This window comes from Lepisosteus oculatus, chromosome 10 (assembly GCF_040954835.1).
Source record: "Lepisosteus oculatus isolate fLepOcu1 chromosome 10, fLepOcu1.hap2, whole genome shotgun sequence".
NCBI classification, from domain to species: Eukaryota; Metazoa; Chordata; class Actinopteri; order Semionotiformes; family Lepisosteidae; genus Lepisosteus; species Lepisosteus oculatus.
The window spans coordinates 43,482,452-43,497,144 of record NC_090705.1 but is presented as its reverse complement, the minus strand read 5'-3'; the positions used below and the strand labels follow the sequence as shown (position 1 = coordinate 43,497,144).

At 38.4% G+C, this 14,693-nt stretch overlaps 1 protein-coding gene across 5 annotated transcripts in view; it reads left to right on the top strand.

The window, feature by feature from the left end:
• triob (trio Rho guanine nucleotide exchange factor b) overlaps positions 1-14,693 on the top strand; it is a 141,757-nt gene that overhangs the window by 24,673 nt on the left and 102,391 nt on the right. For 4 of the 5 annotated variants that reach the window (XM_069195264.1, XM_069195262.1, XM_015356925.2 and 1 more), the window contains exon 2: positions 5,057-5,110. In XM_069195264.1, coding sequence (XP_069051365.1) covers positions 5,057-5,110 — 54 coding nt within the window. Of the gene's footprint in view, positions 1-5,056; positions 5,111-10,231; positions 10,255-14,693 lie in introns of those variants that run through there. The other variant, XM_069195266.1, reaches the window with a different exon arrangement.

The window sequence follows — 14,693 nt, the reverse complement described above, 5'->3', positions numbered from 1 at the left end:
ATTTATTGTCAAAATGTTTTTTTCAAGAATCAGGTGAGTAATAAAATGTGGCACAAGCAGTCTCAAGCTAAAATTTAGTTATTTTAACAATGATTTGGCTGGATATTTCTATTTGTGATCTTTTCCTATTGCTGAGATGTAAAGATCATGGGGAAAAAAGTTTTTTATTAGGCAGAAATAGCATTTTTCACATCTTAATTAAGATAAAGTAATTTCTAAAACAATTAGTTGGTTAAATAGAGTATTAGTTATGTTAGTTTTTTCTGATTGTTTTAAATATCTTCATGGTCATGTGAACATGGTCTGTGATCTGCTCTTATTTATCTTGATCTAAAACAATTTGATACACCAATTCCACCCTCCAAATAGTAATGTAGCACTTTACAACTTAATTCAAAGATTTTAAATGTGTTTAAGTAATTAACACATTAAACTCCGTTTATTGTGCTTCTAATGGTGTAATAACATCAATTCATATCTTAGGGAACAAGTTAAGCTAAAATAAAATGTCAACTTTGTGGATTTAACACCTAATTTGGGTGTGTAGGGAGTAGGTTCATAAAGACACACAAAAGAAAATGTGGAAATTGACGTGGGTTAAAGAAATGTGGGAAATCCTTCCACTAGATTCCAGGGAAGTGCGGAAGACAGCCAATGTAATGATTGGAGAAATTAGAAAAAGTGCTGGAGGGGTGTGTGTGGAGAAGTATAGGGATTATTCTGGCTTCTGGAGTGTTACTGGACTGGAGTCTGAATCCCAGTGAGTGGGTTGACTGGACTCGGCTCTGAAGAACTATAGAGGTCTTGGGTCATTCTGAACCTGTTGCCTAGAACAATTAAGTCTTATTCCTGTGTTGCTAATGTAAAGTGCTTTATCCAAGAAATGTGGTATCCATCTACCATGTTGGTTGACATTTACAGAGCAGCACAGGGGTCCGCATTGCTGCCTCGCATCAGTGGGGACCTGGGCAGAGTTTGTGTTTTCCCCGTGTTCCCGAGGGTTTCCTCTGGGTGCTATGGTATTCTCCCACAGTTGAAAGACCTGCCAGGAGAATTATTCCGGTGTGTCTGTTTCTGCTCTGCGATGGAGTGGCACCCTGGCCAGGGTCTCCCCTGCCTTGCGCCCACTGCTGGACTGGATAGGCTCTGGCTACCCTGTGGCCCTGGATTGGAAGATGTACTTAGAAAATGGACTGGGTGGTTGACATTTACATGTAGAAATTCCCATTTAGAATTAAAAACCTCAAGACCCAGACTCCTTTCTCACATGGACAGTGTATCATCATGGTGACTAAAGTAAGAGAAAAGAGTCCTTATTGAGCTGTTTTTCAAGACAATGGGGATGAATCGCTTGTGATTCAACCTTTTCTCCTCTGATTTCTCAGGCTGTTTGTCCTGCCTCCCACCATTCCCAGAAGGAACAAGAATACAACATCGCGAGTGATCAAAAGGCACATGACTTTCACCCAGCTGAGATGGCCATGGCTGTGCTAGCGCGTGAATTTCAACAGTGCGGAATTGAGCACATTTGACCATTTTCTGACTTCCTTATGCTTAGTTGCTATTGTTTCCCATGAATTTGGAAATTGGTTTAATTATCACACCCAATACTTTCATTTTAACACCTTGTTACATGGTGCATTCTTATTGTAGTTGACTTTTGACAGAAACATTGTCTTCTCCCACAAGAAATATCTGGGTTGAAAGAAATGTATTTCCAGATCTGAATGCAGGCAAGAACAGCAAGGTGAAATTTTCTGTTGCTTCTGAGCAAAATCATATTCAGTATTTGAACATTTTAATGAGCTGTTTTCCACTGTATTGTTGCAGTGGGATTTTTGTAGAATACTTGGGGAATTTTGAGTGATGAATAGGAGAGGACTCTAGTGGTGCGATATCTAATAATTTTGCTAAATGTATGTAAAATCATAAATACAATTTATAGATTTTAATTTTTAGAAAGAAAATTACTTTCTTTTCCCTAAATGAAATGTAATGCTTCTTGAAACTGCCGTTCTGCCTGCTAAAAAAAACATTGGTATGAAAAGGGTCCCAAAATGAAATTTAATTCAGGTTCAGATTACTGTAAAAATTCTGTGTAAATTTAAGATTAATACTGCCCGTGACATTTTTTATTACCCATTTGAAACTGCTCAAAATCCCTTGATGATCCTCTTAGTCTCTAAGCATAGGTCTTGCAGTTATGGTGGTGGTAACGTACTAGAGAAGAATGGTCTGTAAGTGTGAACTTTGGTGGTTGTATCATACTTGTTTCAAAGGTCCTAAGTTTTTAAAGTGCTTTATTTAGCACTGAATTGTAACCTTCCAGTTATACCAGCTATACACAGTAATTATTGGGAGTTGATCTCTTAAATTTGACATTTCTCGCAATTGCTTTTATGCTGCTGTGTTGTTAAATATGAGATGTATGGTGACATTTTCACAATTTTGGTCGAGCGGACCTGCCTGATGAGAGGTCGTCTTGTTGTATCCATTTAATACGTTTGTCATTCTTAAGATTGTTGTTGGGATTTTATACTGTTTTGACTGACTGTTCATCTTTATTCTTGTTCTCTTAGGAGAACAGCTTCTTCAATTTCTTGTTTTACATAAGTGTGTGCAGCTGTGTGTGTGGTGGGGGGGTGTGTGAGGGGATATTGTACTCTGGAAGATTTTTCAAGCCTTTTGCCTGAAATTTAGAGGACCTTTTATTCCTTGTTTTAAGCCTTGTTGGTAACTGAATATAATACTGCAGTAGACTGTGTTTTGGATCCCACTCAATTTTTGAATGTAGGGAGGTTATAAATGTCAGGACTGTTCAGACTAAGTGAAGATCTTGACCTGTCTTTTGAGGTATTTGGGAAAGGGCTGAGGAACTATGGTAACTCTCCCTGAGGCCAAACTGTGCCTTATTCAAGAACTAGTTTGGATGCAATCTGTAATTATGTGGATTAATGGTCTGAATTACATCACAGTTATCTGATTCTCCATGCTGTGAATAAAATTGACCAACTATGATACTGAATATTCTTAAATCCACTTCTGTTAACATTTGTTACTAATTTGTTTACAAAATGTTTCTTGTTTGCAAAACTGGCTGAGACCTATTGATATTTTTACTATGTCTTTATAGGAGACAACAAGTGCTCCAAAGTGCTGTGTAATTGGGTTGTGTGCTGAGCTCCTTACTGGGCTGCACTTTTAATGGTCTAGTTTCAGCAATGCCACAAACCAGAAGACAGCTTTAGTACACTTAACCAAGGCAATGGTTTATCATGTGAGTGGAGTGGATGTTATATGCTTTATATCAGAAGCTGTTAGACTAAGTTATTGCTGTGGGTCTTACTCTGATTAAGCCATTTTCATTCATTTCTCATTCATCAGCCATTGGTTATAATTTTGATTAATCTGTTTGAATGGATGGTGTAGCTGTAGTTTTGTCAATTTGCACTTTTGCCTGCAAATGTTTTGCTTCACTTTCCGTTTTCATGACAAAATATGGAGGAGTCATGCTGTATGTTTGTCATGCTTTTGGATCTTGCAGCAGTTAGTGTTGTCTTCCAGAGAGAGACTCGCTTAAAATGTATATATTTAATGTAGCAGGAGGGGAGATGTGAAGGAAAACGGATGCTTGTGACATCATTAGCGCTTATGTCTCTTGACTTAGCATTTACATGAGGAGTTTAATACAAGCTTGCAAATGTAGGAAAATATATTAATACCAAAGTGTACATAAATCTATTAAAAAAAGAGCTACTGTAATTGACTACAAGATGGTTAAATAATGGTTATGAATGTTTTCATATGAATGAAAGTTTTCCTGAAACCAATCAATGCGTCAACTGTGCAGAATTAACTAATATAACGTGTTCAAATAGAAAAGAGAACAAACTGTATGGTGGTCTGTCAGAATGCTTTTAATGCAGAAGATCTTGTGTATAGTGCTACTTTATTCACTTATAGTGTTGATCATGTTTGATATATTACATGGCACTTGCAGAACATCAGACAATTAATCAGATTTGTTGAACCCATAGCATCATGTTTTCTTAACAGCATAACCAGTATAAAAACCTTTTCACTTTTGAAGTTTACATTTTTGGGGGTTTCTTTTTAGTTTAACTTTCATCCTAGTCCTAGGTGATATATTTTATGGTACTGAAAGAATGACTGCATCAATGCCCGGTTTTTATTCTACAGTAGAAATAGGTGTAAAACTCTTAGATTGGTGCAGTGTTGAGATGAACATGCACATTGTGACTACTCTTATTTACTAGTGATGGCAGTCAAGTGAATGTGATTCCCCTTGAAAGGAATTCTTGTAGTTTTCCAGGTTAAAGCTACTTCTGTAGAACATGGAAGCCACCTGTGTGTGAAAGGAGGCCTGCATGTAGTATGTGTATATATTCTGGTGGTACTATTCAGGACAAGGTTACATAAACCTGGTCAACAATTCTATAATATTTTTAAAGAGTTCAGAGGGTCTGTGGAGTCATGGTGTGACTGGTGCTGGGCTTTTTTCACACCTCCCCAGTGTAGCGCGGTCATGGAGGTGATGCGTCAGGCTAAGACTGAGAGTCTGCTCTTCACTCGACAGCTTACAAGTGCGTGTCTGAAGAAGGGCATGTTTGCCTTGTTCTAAACCAAAATTGCACTTCACAAAAAATAGAATATGATAATGTGACGTGGTATACGTTTAAAAGCTTTTAACATTCTCCTGTTCAGCTTTAGAGGCAGTATTCAGATTAGTAGTACTGATCTCTGCATTCAATAGGATGTTTTTAATATTAGCAGGGATTTATATTTAAAGAATTGAAGATGAAAGGAATTTAAGGAGTTTTTTTTGTGATGGGTAAGGTTTTTGGACTGTTGTTGCACTGTTGTATTTTTACAATTATCTATTTCAGCTTTTATTATTGTATAGCATTTGGACTGAATGCAGGCTGAGATGTTGGAAATACTCAATATGCTTTTGCAGTGTTGCAGTGTCAGTTTGTGTTGATCCAATGTTACACTACATTTTTCCTGACAGTAATTAATTTTCTTTTCTTTGCAGATCTCTCGCTTCCAAAATGTGAGCCCAAGCTTGATGTACCCAGCCAAATAGCAGGTAGGTTTTCCCTTCCTCAAAATTAATGTTGTTCTTTAGGTCTGTGTGCATAGGTATGTGTTATTGGGCAGAATTGTTTTTAATAAATAAAGAAACATTAAATATATAGTCATACCATGGCTAAATCCTGCTTAGGAATTCTTTAAATTATACTTACAAGTCTGAATACAGACTCTTGAATATCACCTTGATGTTCAATAAAATGACATGAGGTCAGTTATCTTGATTGCTGATACTGAGCAGTAGGTATTACATTTTTTGAACAATTTCATATAGGGACCATATTTTTATTTCAGACATTTAGATTATTCAAATTCCACCTGTTTTAATAGAAATCCATCAGTGAATTCAGGATTTCCATTCCTCATTTTCTGATTAGATTCTGTGGTGGATTTACCAGGAATATAAATAAGGCTGCAGAGCCATTCCATTCTGACAGAACCATGTGAAATTGTGTAGTAGCCTGCCATTATAATCTGTAATTAAACCTCTTATTGGTTGCTAAAACAGATATTGATATTCTTTTCATAGCTTTATGATAAAAATCCACCTTGGGAACACTTGTCTAATACCATAGTAGAACTGTATTTGAGCAAACAAAATTTTATCACCATTAATCCAGTACAAATGTGTAATACTGAAATGTGCTCATTATGCTGAAGGGAAATAATCTTAAATAAAACATAGGAGCGGGTAGGTTTATTAACTTTCATTTGAACGATAGATGTTATTGTTCACTTGCTGTATCTTGCTGAATTATTTGAGCGCAACTACTTTTGAAAGACTGTGAATTGAATTAAAATCTGGTTAACTGTGCTGGACCAGTGATGCTTGTTCTTGATGATAAAGTATACTGGGTATGTTTTTTCCTCCTCTCTTATGTGACGGCAGGAAAATCACCTGCTGAATTACCATTAGTGGTTACAGTTTACATATATTATCTCTGGTATATGACTTTTATAGTTTTCAGGAAGAAATCACGGTGAAATTGAAACAGAGCATGGGTTATGGATCCCTGGGTTCAACCTGTACAAATCTGGTTCAGTCTTCAGTCGGCTTTTGTCGGTCAGCTGAGGAATATTTTTGTTTTGCTTGGATGGAATAACACTGCTTATACCATTTCAGAATTGTTTTGCTGTTCCCCTCAAATGATATTGATGTAGGATGGAATTTACCCAAAAAGCACATAGCCAGCTCCTCGGAGATGCATGTAAGCAAGGGATCCTGAAGGAATGTCTCTTTTTGCACTGTCTGGTGTAGTCACCAGAACTGACACAATTACTCCTTGAGGTCTCACTGACTGTAGACATGCAGTAAAACAGAAAAGCTTGTTTTGTCTAATGCAAGCAAATATTTCCCTTAACAGATTGTGTTTGTACCTCAGATCTATAAAGATTGTAAAATGCACTCTTAAAAACATCTGTTTCAGACAGCCTTGTTAACGAAATAAAAATTCAGTACAATGCATCATTCTGCTTAATGAGAAACATAAGAGGATAATGTCTTAGCAGCATGACATGATATTTTATTTCAAAAGTTTGCATTGGAATTTCTGAACACTTAATTTTGTAAACATTTAATTCCTTTTTCTTGCAAATGTGCTGGTGTTAAATGATTATATGGGCTACAGAGCATCCAGTTGTTTGTGATTAAAAATAGATCATATTCCATTTGGTAATGCCCACTGTAATGAGTTTTGTATTTAATCATTCATTTTGTATTGATTGCTCGTTTGTTGGAAATGCTAAAATTGTCAGGGAACAAATCCGAAGTCTTCTGCTAGGAAGTTCGGATTAGTTTTAAGTCCTAAGGAAAGGTCAAGTAGAAGTGTTAGGAGCTTTGATACAGGGCTTTGCAGACTCAAGCTCAGACAGTCAGAAGGACCCTGGGGCTAGATGAGGATAGTTAATTCACTCTCTATATAGCTTCCTTAGCTACACATCTGGGAATGTGGAGGAATAGTGCTGCAATCGTAATAGGAAACTTCTTTGTTTTCAAGCTAAATGAGCTATGTTTAAAGAACAATTAAGTTTATCTGTCAGTAAGTATTTGATACGTTTTAGAAGGTATGTTATTCATCAGTCCTAATATCAAAAAGGCTTAGTTATTGTTCCCTCCTTAAAAAAAGAAATTCATGTCTTGAGCAGAAGGCCAGTAGAGCTATGATAAGTAAATTAGAGTGCAAATCCCATGATACACAAATGTTGTATAGTCTGTGCAACTGCTCTGCTTTCAGGAAATCTGTGATTTCAGCAGCAGAATGGCAGACTAGCTGTCAGGAGTGTTACTTTCATCCTGTGTTGCAGAAGTGAAGGGAGTCTACCTGGAGATGCCATTCTCTTTTATATTGATTTTCTGAGGGGGGAGAGGTATAAGGCTTCATCCTAATGCAGTGTACCATGCTTGTACATGGCTGCAGGGAAGTGTTCAGGCTTATTCAGATGGATTAAATATGTAGTTGCAGAAAAACTGGAGATGGAGAGACAGTACACATCTGCATGTTCAGATTCCACTGCTGTGATGAGATTATTGACAGTGACAAAGTCAGTGTGGTTGTCAAAATGTTTATGAAAGAATTAGATGAAATGAATAGATATCCCAAGAATCGGAAAATAAGTGCAAAGCAAAAGTCGTGCAGGAGAGCCAGAATGCAGTGCAAATGATTTTAAAAATGATGTAAAAAATTTTATTAAGGGAAACTGGAAATAAGGTAGGTCTTTAGGACTGTCATGAAAAGTCCAGACTAGATGCCAGTTTTTCAGAACATTTTCCTCTTTAGTGTTTCTATTCTAAAGTTACAATGGTGGCGGAACAGCAGAGTGCCTGTGCTGCCTGATTACATTAGGAGTTGTTCCCAAGGATCATACTTGTCTAATAAAGAGGGACATGGCAATACGCCGCAGTGTTTGAGATGTACAGTATGCAGCCACCTGACTTTCAGTAAGAGGATTTGTTTTCTTTGTTGGTTTAAAGAAAACTTTTATTGAAATGGCCCTTGTGCCCCCTGCAGAAAACCATTTTATCAATTTAATTAATTTCTGAAATTTTGCCTTGGGAAGATGCAAGAGACACTTGTGTGGTGGTGCTTTGTTTTGCAAAGTAGAAAATAATGGTCTAATTAGACTGGTTAAGAAGTGAAAACATATGCTGGCAGTTTATCCGATTGGACAGAGCTCTTTCTTTGTTCCACAGTCTCTTGCCTTTGCTACACTGCTCGGAGCAGAAGGTTTAGAAACACAAGTGGTGTAGCTCTCATTATCGCTTGCAGATGACTTCCAGGCCTGTACTGAATGAAGATGCATGGAAGCAATTTAGACAAAAGAGTGGTCATGGGGAGGCCACCCAACCCCCTGGAGTTTCTGTGGCAGAAGCAGCTGCTCTGACAGGAGCATCAATGCTGAGTGGAGAGGAGACCCACAAGAGAGACACTACCTCCACTGCTGAAATAGTTAGCTGGCCCACTTTATTTCCACTTTTGATTGTGTCCAGAATCTTAAGCTCCATCCCTAAAAATAGCTGAAATTATATATTTTCTAAATGTTGAAATGGATAGAAGCTGTGGCTTAGAGGAATGCGTTTATAGTTGGAATACTAACTTGTTTGCCGTTTTCATTTTTATAGATAGCAGTATCACCACTGTAATTATGGTTTCTAGAGTGTTGTAACCTAAAATAATCATGCAAATAGGGATTGCTCTGTTCACTGCTGTTTGCAATATGTCTTAATAGCCATTTGTTTCAATGTCCTCCATTTATTTAAGTTACAAGCTTAGCAAATTGTTTTCAACAAGAAACCAGTCTTGTTTATTTCATAAAGGAAAATGAAATAATAGTGATAACTTGTGAGATGTTTACTTAAGCATATTTGCCTTTGTCATTTTATATATTAATTGAATGGTGAGAGCATCAACAGACCTAAACCAGGAAACCACTTGCCTGTCGGTCAAAAGGATATTTCAGTGTTGTGAAGGAATTTGAAACCACAGTCTCCTACTTAATAACTCCCCTCAAGTGAATAGACTGCATGCTGTTGCAGAACATGGAAACCTAAAAGACTATGATGTACAAAAGGTTATTTTGTTCCAAATAAGTTTGATGTTGGCTAGATATCCATGTTTTATTAAGTCAAAAAGAAGCAAGCTTGAGGCAAAAACAATGTTAAGATAATGGAGACGCATTTTTCTTTGGCAAATTATTAGAAGTGTGAGGCAATATTAAAGCCCTAAAAGTAATCGCTTTAACTATAAGCCCTTAAAGCTTTGTAAATCTGTAATACATAGGATGTAGTGATGGAGGTTAAATACTTAGCACCTTGCTGTCTGTCTTTTCTGCCTCATTTGAAATAAACCTGAGTTTTGCGTACGTATAAAGCAAACATAAGGTAAAACTAAGGGGAGATACAAGATCTTCTGCATAACACTGCTTCTTTGTAACATGTTGGATTTGGTCAAGTTTCAGTTTGCAATTACTTATATACTGGTCAGCTAAGGTGCGGATTGTGCATAATTTGATTACCCACAATGTGATTATGGGATTCAATAAATAGTTCTAATTTATTTTTTACTTGAGTAATTGTGGTACATACAGTAGTATTGTTAATAAAGGGACACCACAGAGAACCCAGCTATTGGTGAAACTGTTCACCTAGATAGTTATTGTAGAATATCGGCATGTGATTCTGTTTACAAGACTGCATTTAAAGTTGTATAAGGGTTACAGTTCCTAATCTTTGTTCAAAGAAACTTCTTTTGCTCAGTTCTTGGAAAATGTTTGAAGCCAAGTAGATTGGAAGAATATTTGGCAACATGGGATAATCCAAGTGTAATACAACAAGTTTTTCAAGAATTCCGTGACTTGTGGGTGTTTGTATACTGTGTCTGTCAACAGGAAAGGAGGACTTGGGGAAGTTCATTAGGTTATAGAAGGCAGGGCTTGGTTAGCAAAAGTAGATCATTTGCTTTTGATCAGGGCGGAGCGGTGGATCTATGGCTAAGGATCTGCGCCTGTGGCTGGAAGGTTGTCAGTTCAAATCCCGCGGTCGGCAGAGGAATCCTACTCTGTTGGGCCCCTGAGCAAGTGTGTCTGTGTGTCTCATGGAGAGCAAGCTGGGGAATGTGAAATAGACAAATTCCCAACGCAAGAAATGTATGTATGGCTTTATAAATATATGGGTAATAAAGTGATCTTATCTTATGCATTTTGGACTGGTTTCACCGGCATTAGTCAGATTTGAAGATAATCCAAGATCAGTGCTCATCAGCGTCTGTGAAACTACTGTTTTCTTGGTAAAGGAGGAGAGGAGAATTTTCTTAAAGTGTTAGAAGCTGGCTCACTTCTAAAAGCAAAATCTTCCTGCTTCTTCTGTCAATGAGCAAATAACAGCTTTTGGTGCCTTTCCATCCACCTTGTCGTAGACCTTCCCATGATGTTTGTAAGCCTGTGACTTAATTGAAAAATGTGCCGGTTGTGTCCTAGCAGTAAAATCAATAGATGAAAGCTGAAATTATGGATCCTGTGGATGCTGGTTAAAGGCCAAATGTATTAATTGACTAGCATGTGTAGGACATGTTTGGGAAGGATCTAGTTCCTTTTTTGCCACATAAGCAATAAATCTGATCACCTTGTTTGGTGAAAGTCATACAAAGATTCTACTTTTTGTCCTAAAAAAATGACATTTTGACATCAGATAATATACTTAGGTATTTATGATGGTCATAGAAAGCAAAATAGCCTACGGGATTAAGACAGTAGTACATCTAGCCTACGTGTACGAAGAGCAAATATTAATGGCAAATTAGATGTTATTTTGCATGTGATTATTTGTGTTTTAAAGTATTGTTTTGAGTAATGGTAAAGTTTTTGTTGTACCTCTTTAATCCCGTTAACCTTCAAATGCATAAAACCAGTTCAGACAGTGATTTCACCCCAGAAGCAAGGTGAACAGAGTCACTTTCTTGATACAGTAAACCAGAAATGATGTAGCATTTACAAGTGCCAACAAATTTATGAATTGTTGATATCCATTTTTTCCCTAATATGAAGTTCGTCACATTTAATGTTTGTGCTGAATTTTATTTAAAAATAATTTTAGACAAGGCATTGCTGAAGTCTATTGCTACAAATTAAACCCTCATAGTTAACAGTACAATTAACCTTGTCCTCCTCCTTTATGGGTAATTTCAATTTACTTTCTTTGAACAACGTTGTTGCTGCTGTTTTACTGCGAACAGCTAGATAAGTTTCTAATCGCAGTACTGCTAAGTATTATTTTACAAACAGTGGTGCAGCAGTTAGCATCGCTGACTGAGGCCCTGGGTTTGATTCCTGGGCTGCTGTCTCCATGCTGTCCCGTCCGGGCTGTATCCTGCTTTGTCCCTGTTGCTTGCTGGGACCGGTCCGGCTCCCTGTGACCCTCAGTTGGATATAGTGGGTAGAAAATGGATGAATGGTAATTGAACGTAGGGTTCTTGTTCAGGCCAGTTACGTGACCTTTTTAATCGGCAATACTTGACAGTTCAGCACAAGTAGATAGCTTTTTAATTCGTATGCTTAATATGGATTTATTTTAAATGAAATCATTTTCTTGTCTGGCATTATTCTAAAAAAATATGCAAAAACTTTACAGCCTTACAAGAAAGCCAACTTTATTTTACTTAGCTGGTTTAGATTTTTTTTCTTTCACTTCTAAGAGTGCATTAATGCCTGGAGCACTCGACCAATACTGGTACAAACGCCTTGACATTTTGAGTTTGATGGGTTTGCCATTACAGGAGGTCAGAACCTGCAAGTTAATCCCCACTGTACAGTTAATGGACCATCTGAAATTTTAAAATTGTGAGGCTGCAGATTTGGGGAGGGTTTATCCTTCCTGCTGATGGATGATTTAGTTCCTTACTGGTTTAGTTGAATGTTGCATTTTCTAGATAAGCTCTACTACACTTAATCTTTTAATGCAGAGGGCACTGGCACAAGATATTACCACCGTCAAGTGATGGGTGTACCTGCCAGGCCACAGGACTGCTCGCACTAAAACTTCTGTCCTAAACAATAAGGGGCACAAGACAGACTCGGTCTGTTAACCAGAGGTCTGTGGGTTCAAGTCCCCACTATGGCCAATGTTGTCTTTGAGACTGACTGCACCCATCTGTTAAACATGTCACCTCAGCAATGTTGGTGATGTTAATTCCTGGACTAGCCTCTTGTCAGGTGCTGGGAGTCAGGCACCCTCATTACACTTAACATCACGCAACCGGCATGTGATCTCACATACAGAGCCACTGGGTGTATGTACATGGGTTCACCGTGGTTTTATGGTTGCAATTTCATTCTAATCCACCACCATTCCAGACAATTGACTGCTGTATTAACTTTGTCTTCACTTTGAATATATAGATATATACTTTATTGATCCCGTGTGGGAAATTGCAGTGCAACAGCAGCTTAACACACACAACACAGCCACACTGTAACGAATTATATAATAATAGTAGTAATAGTATGCTGCGTATATCAGGCAGCAGCCACATCACCAGAGATGCTTCACTGTGGCTCTTCATGCCCAAAACAGTCGGAGGTTGTTTCACTCCCATGCACTGGAACTCATGTTAAATCTCATGTTTTGCACTAATTCAGTCATGACCATCTCGCTAAGCACCAAGCCTGTGAACTCTTCCTACCCGAGAAGGCAAAAACGACGTCTTTGCACCCCAGAAGGTGAAAAGACTCCTTGTTTTAGTTTTCATGTTCCCAAGCTTTATACTTTCTACAACTTAAAATCTTTTCAGTAATACTAATTTCTGTTCCTATATTCTTTCTGCAAGGGCACCGGTCCTTGGAGTCACTTCCTAGCTTGAGGAATGGCTCCCAAAGACTTTCGCTACTGATGTATAAGGTTGAAAATTCTTTAAGGACTTCCAAGGATGGCTTATCAGGCAGGATTCTTATCTTTCTGCTTTCCGTTTCTCATCAGTTTGCCATTCTACAAAAATGTATTGATTGCTGTAGAGCTAGAACATGTTTTTGAATGCAGGGAACGTGACTGGCACTGTCTGTATTCCAGAATTTTAAGACGGTATGCAAGCAGCACGTAAAGTACCAGAATCAGTTGTTGCTGAAAATCGGATATGACCATGCATTCTTATCAGTCATCTTAAAGTACCTGCATTGGGACATCATTCCATTATCACACCTGTGTGCAAGTCTGCTGGCCCAGTGAACCTACAAACATCTATTCTACCGTTTGCTCATGGTTAATTTTGAAGTCTTCCTTTGATGGATTGGTTTCTAAAACTGAACACGTTTTACAAAGAAGTCAACAGTTTCACCTTGTGATAAGGCAAAGGAAATGCAGTGCTACAGGTACAAAATGGATGACTGCACGGTCATGATTCCTGGTGGTTGCTGGCAGTCACACTGAAGGCTCTTGAAGATTAAAGTAAAATTCAAAATATTATGAAGAGGAAGCAAGAAAAGAGGCAGTTGTGAGGGTCCTGTTAAGGGGTGCCTGCTTTCAGGGACACTGCCACAGCAATGCAGTTACTACAGAAAATGAAAACTTTACAAGATAACACTCTATTGGTGTGCAATCTGATTTCCAGTTAGTAGATGAACGGCTTTAACCTAAATTTGAGAAACTGTAGAGAATTACTTTTGCAGAGGAGTCTGAGGGATAAAGAAGCAGGGTGCCATTGCCTCTTGAATTTGGAATGCAGTAAAGATGTAGCATTCACCGTTCAAGTAGGAACAAAGCTGCACTGTCGATGGCTTTTCAGGTTAAGCTGTGAAGAACGTTGAAAAAGAAGGAGCCCTGCTCTTGAATGAGAAAAGAGGGCAGCGACACAGGTGGGCATTGAAGTTGCTTTTCTGCATTGACACTCTCTCTTCAAGCTTGAGAGCGTGCCAGCGCCATCCACAAGAAGGGCATTGTGAGGACTGCAGCTGGCAGAAACTCCACTACCTCTGCTGCTCCCCAGGCTGGACTGAGCCAGACAGAGCAGGCCCTAGGACTGCGGCTCCAGCAGGCCGGCCAACTGCACCCACAGCTGGGGGCTGGCAGGGGAGGGGGACGCCTTGAACGACCCTGTGAATGCTGCTATGCCTCTGTATGTAATCGGGCATTCTGAAACAGCACGTTGCTATGGCCGAGCACATTGTGTGGCAAATTAGTGAGTAATCTGAAACAGACTGTGTTGCTACCCACAGGGAAATGGACGAATGCATTGCTGCTTGTGTCTGGTAATTGTCCACAGTGCAAATCCCCGTCTTCACTAAATCACAGGCCTGATTGGAGAGTCCAAGAAGGAGAACTTTGATATCCACCTGGGTATGCCATTTTATAATGCAAAAAAGGGTATGTTAAGAGAATAATTTATAATGTAACAATTTATCACCATCGGCTTATACAGCCTTATTGTACTACCTACTTAGTCATCTCGTATGGTCTTTCAGATTGTTCTAATAGTGTTACAGTAAGAAATACTGCGTACCTGACATTTTTTCATAACCTCACACTATACTATGATTTTTTTCAGATCACGCGGATCTTGGGAGTACTAGGAATTGTGTGACTGGACAAGACAGGGCTT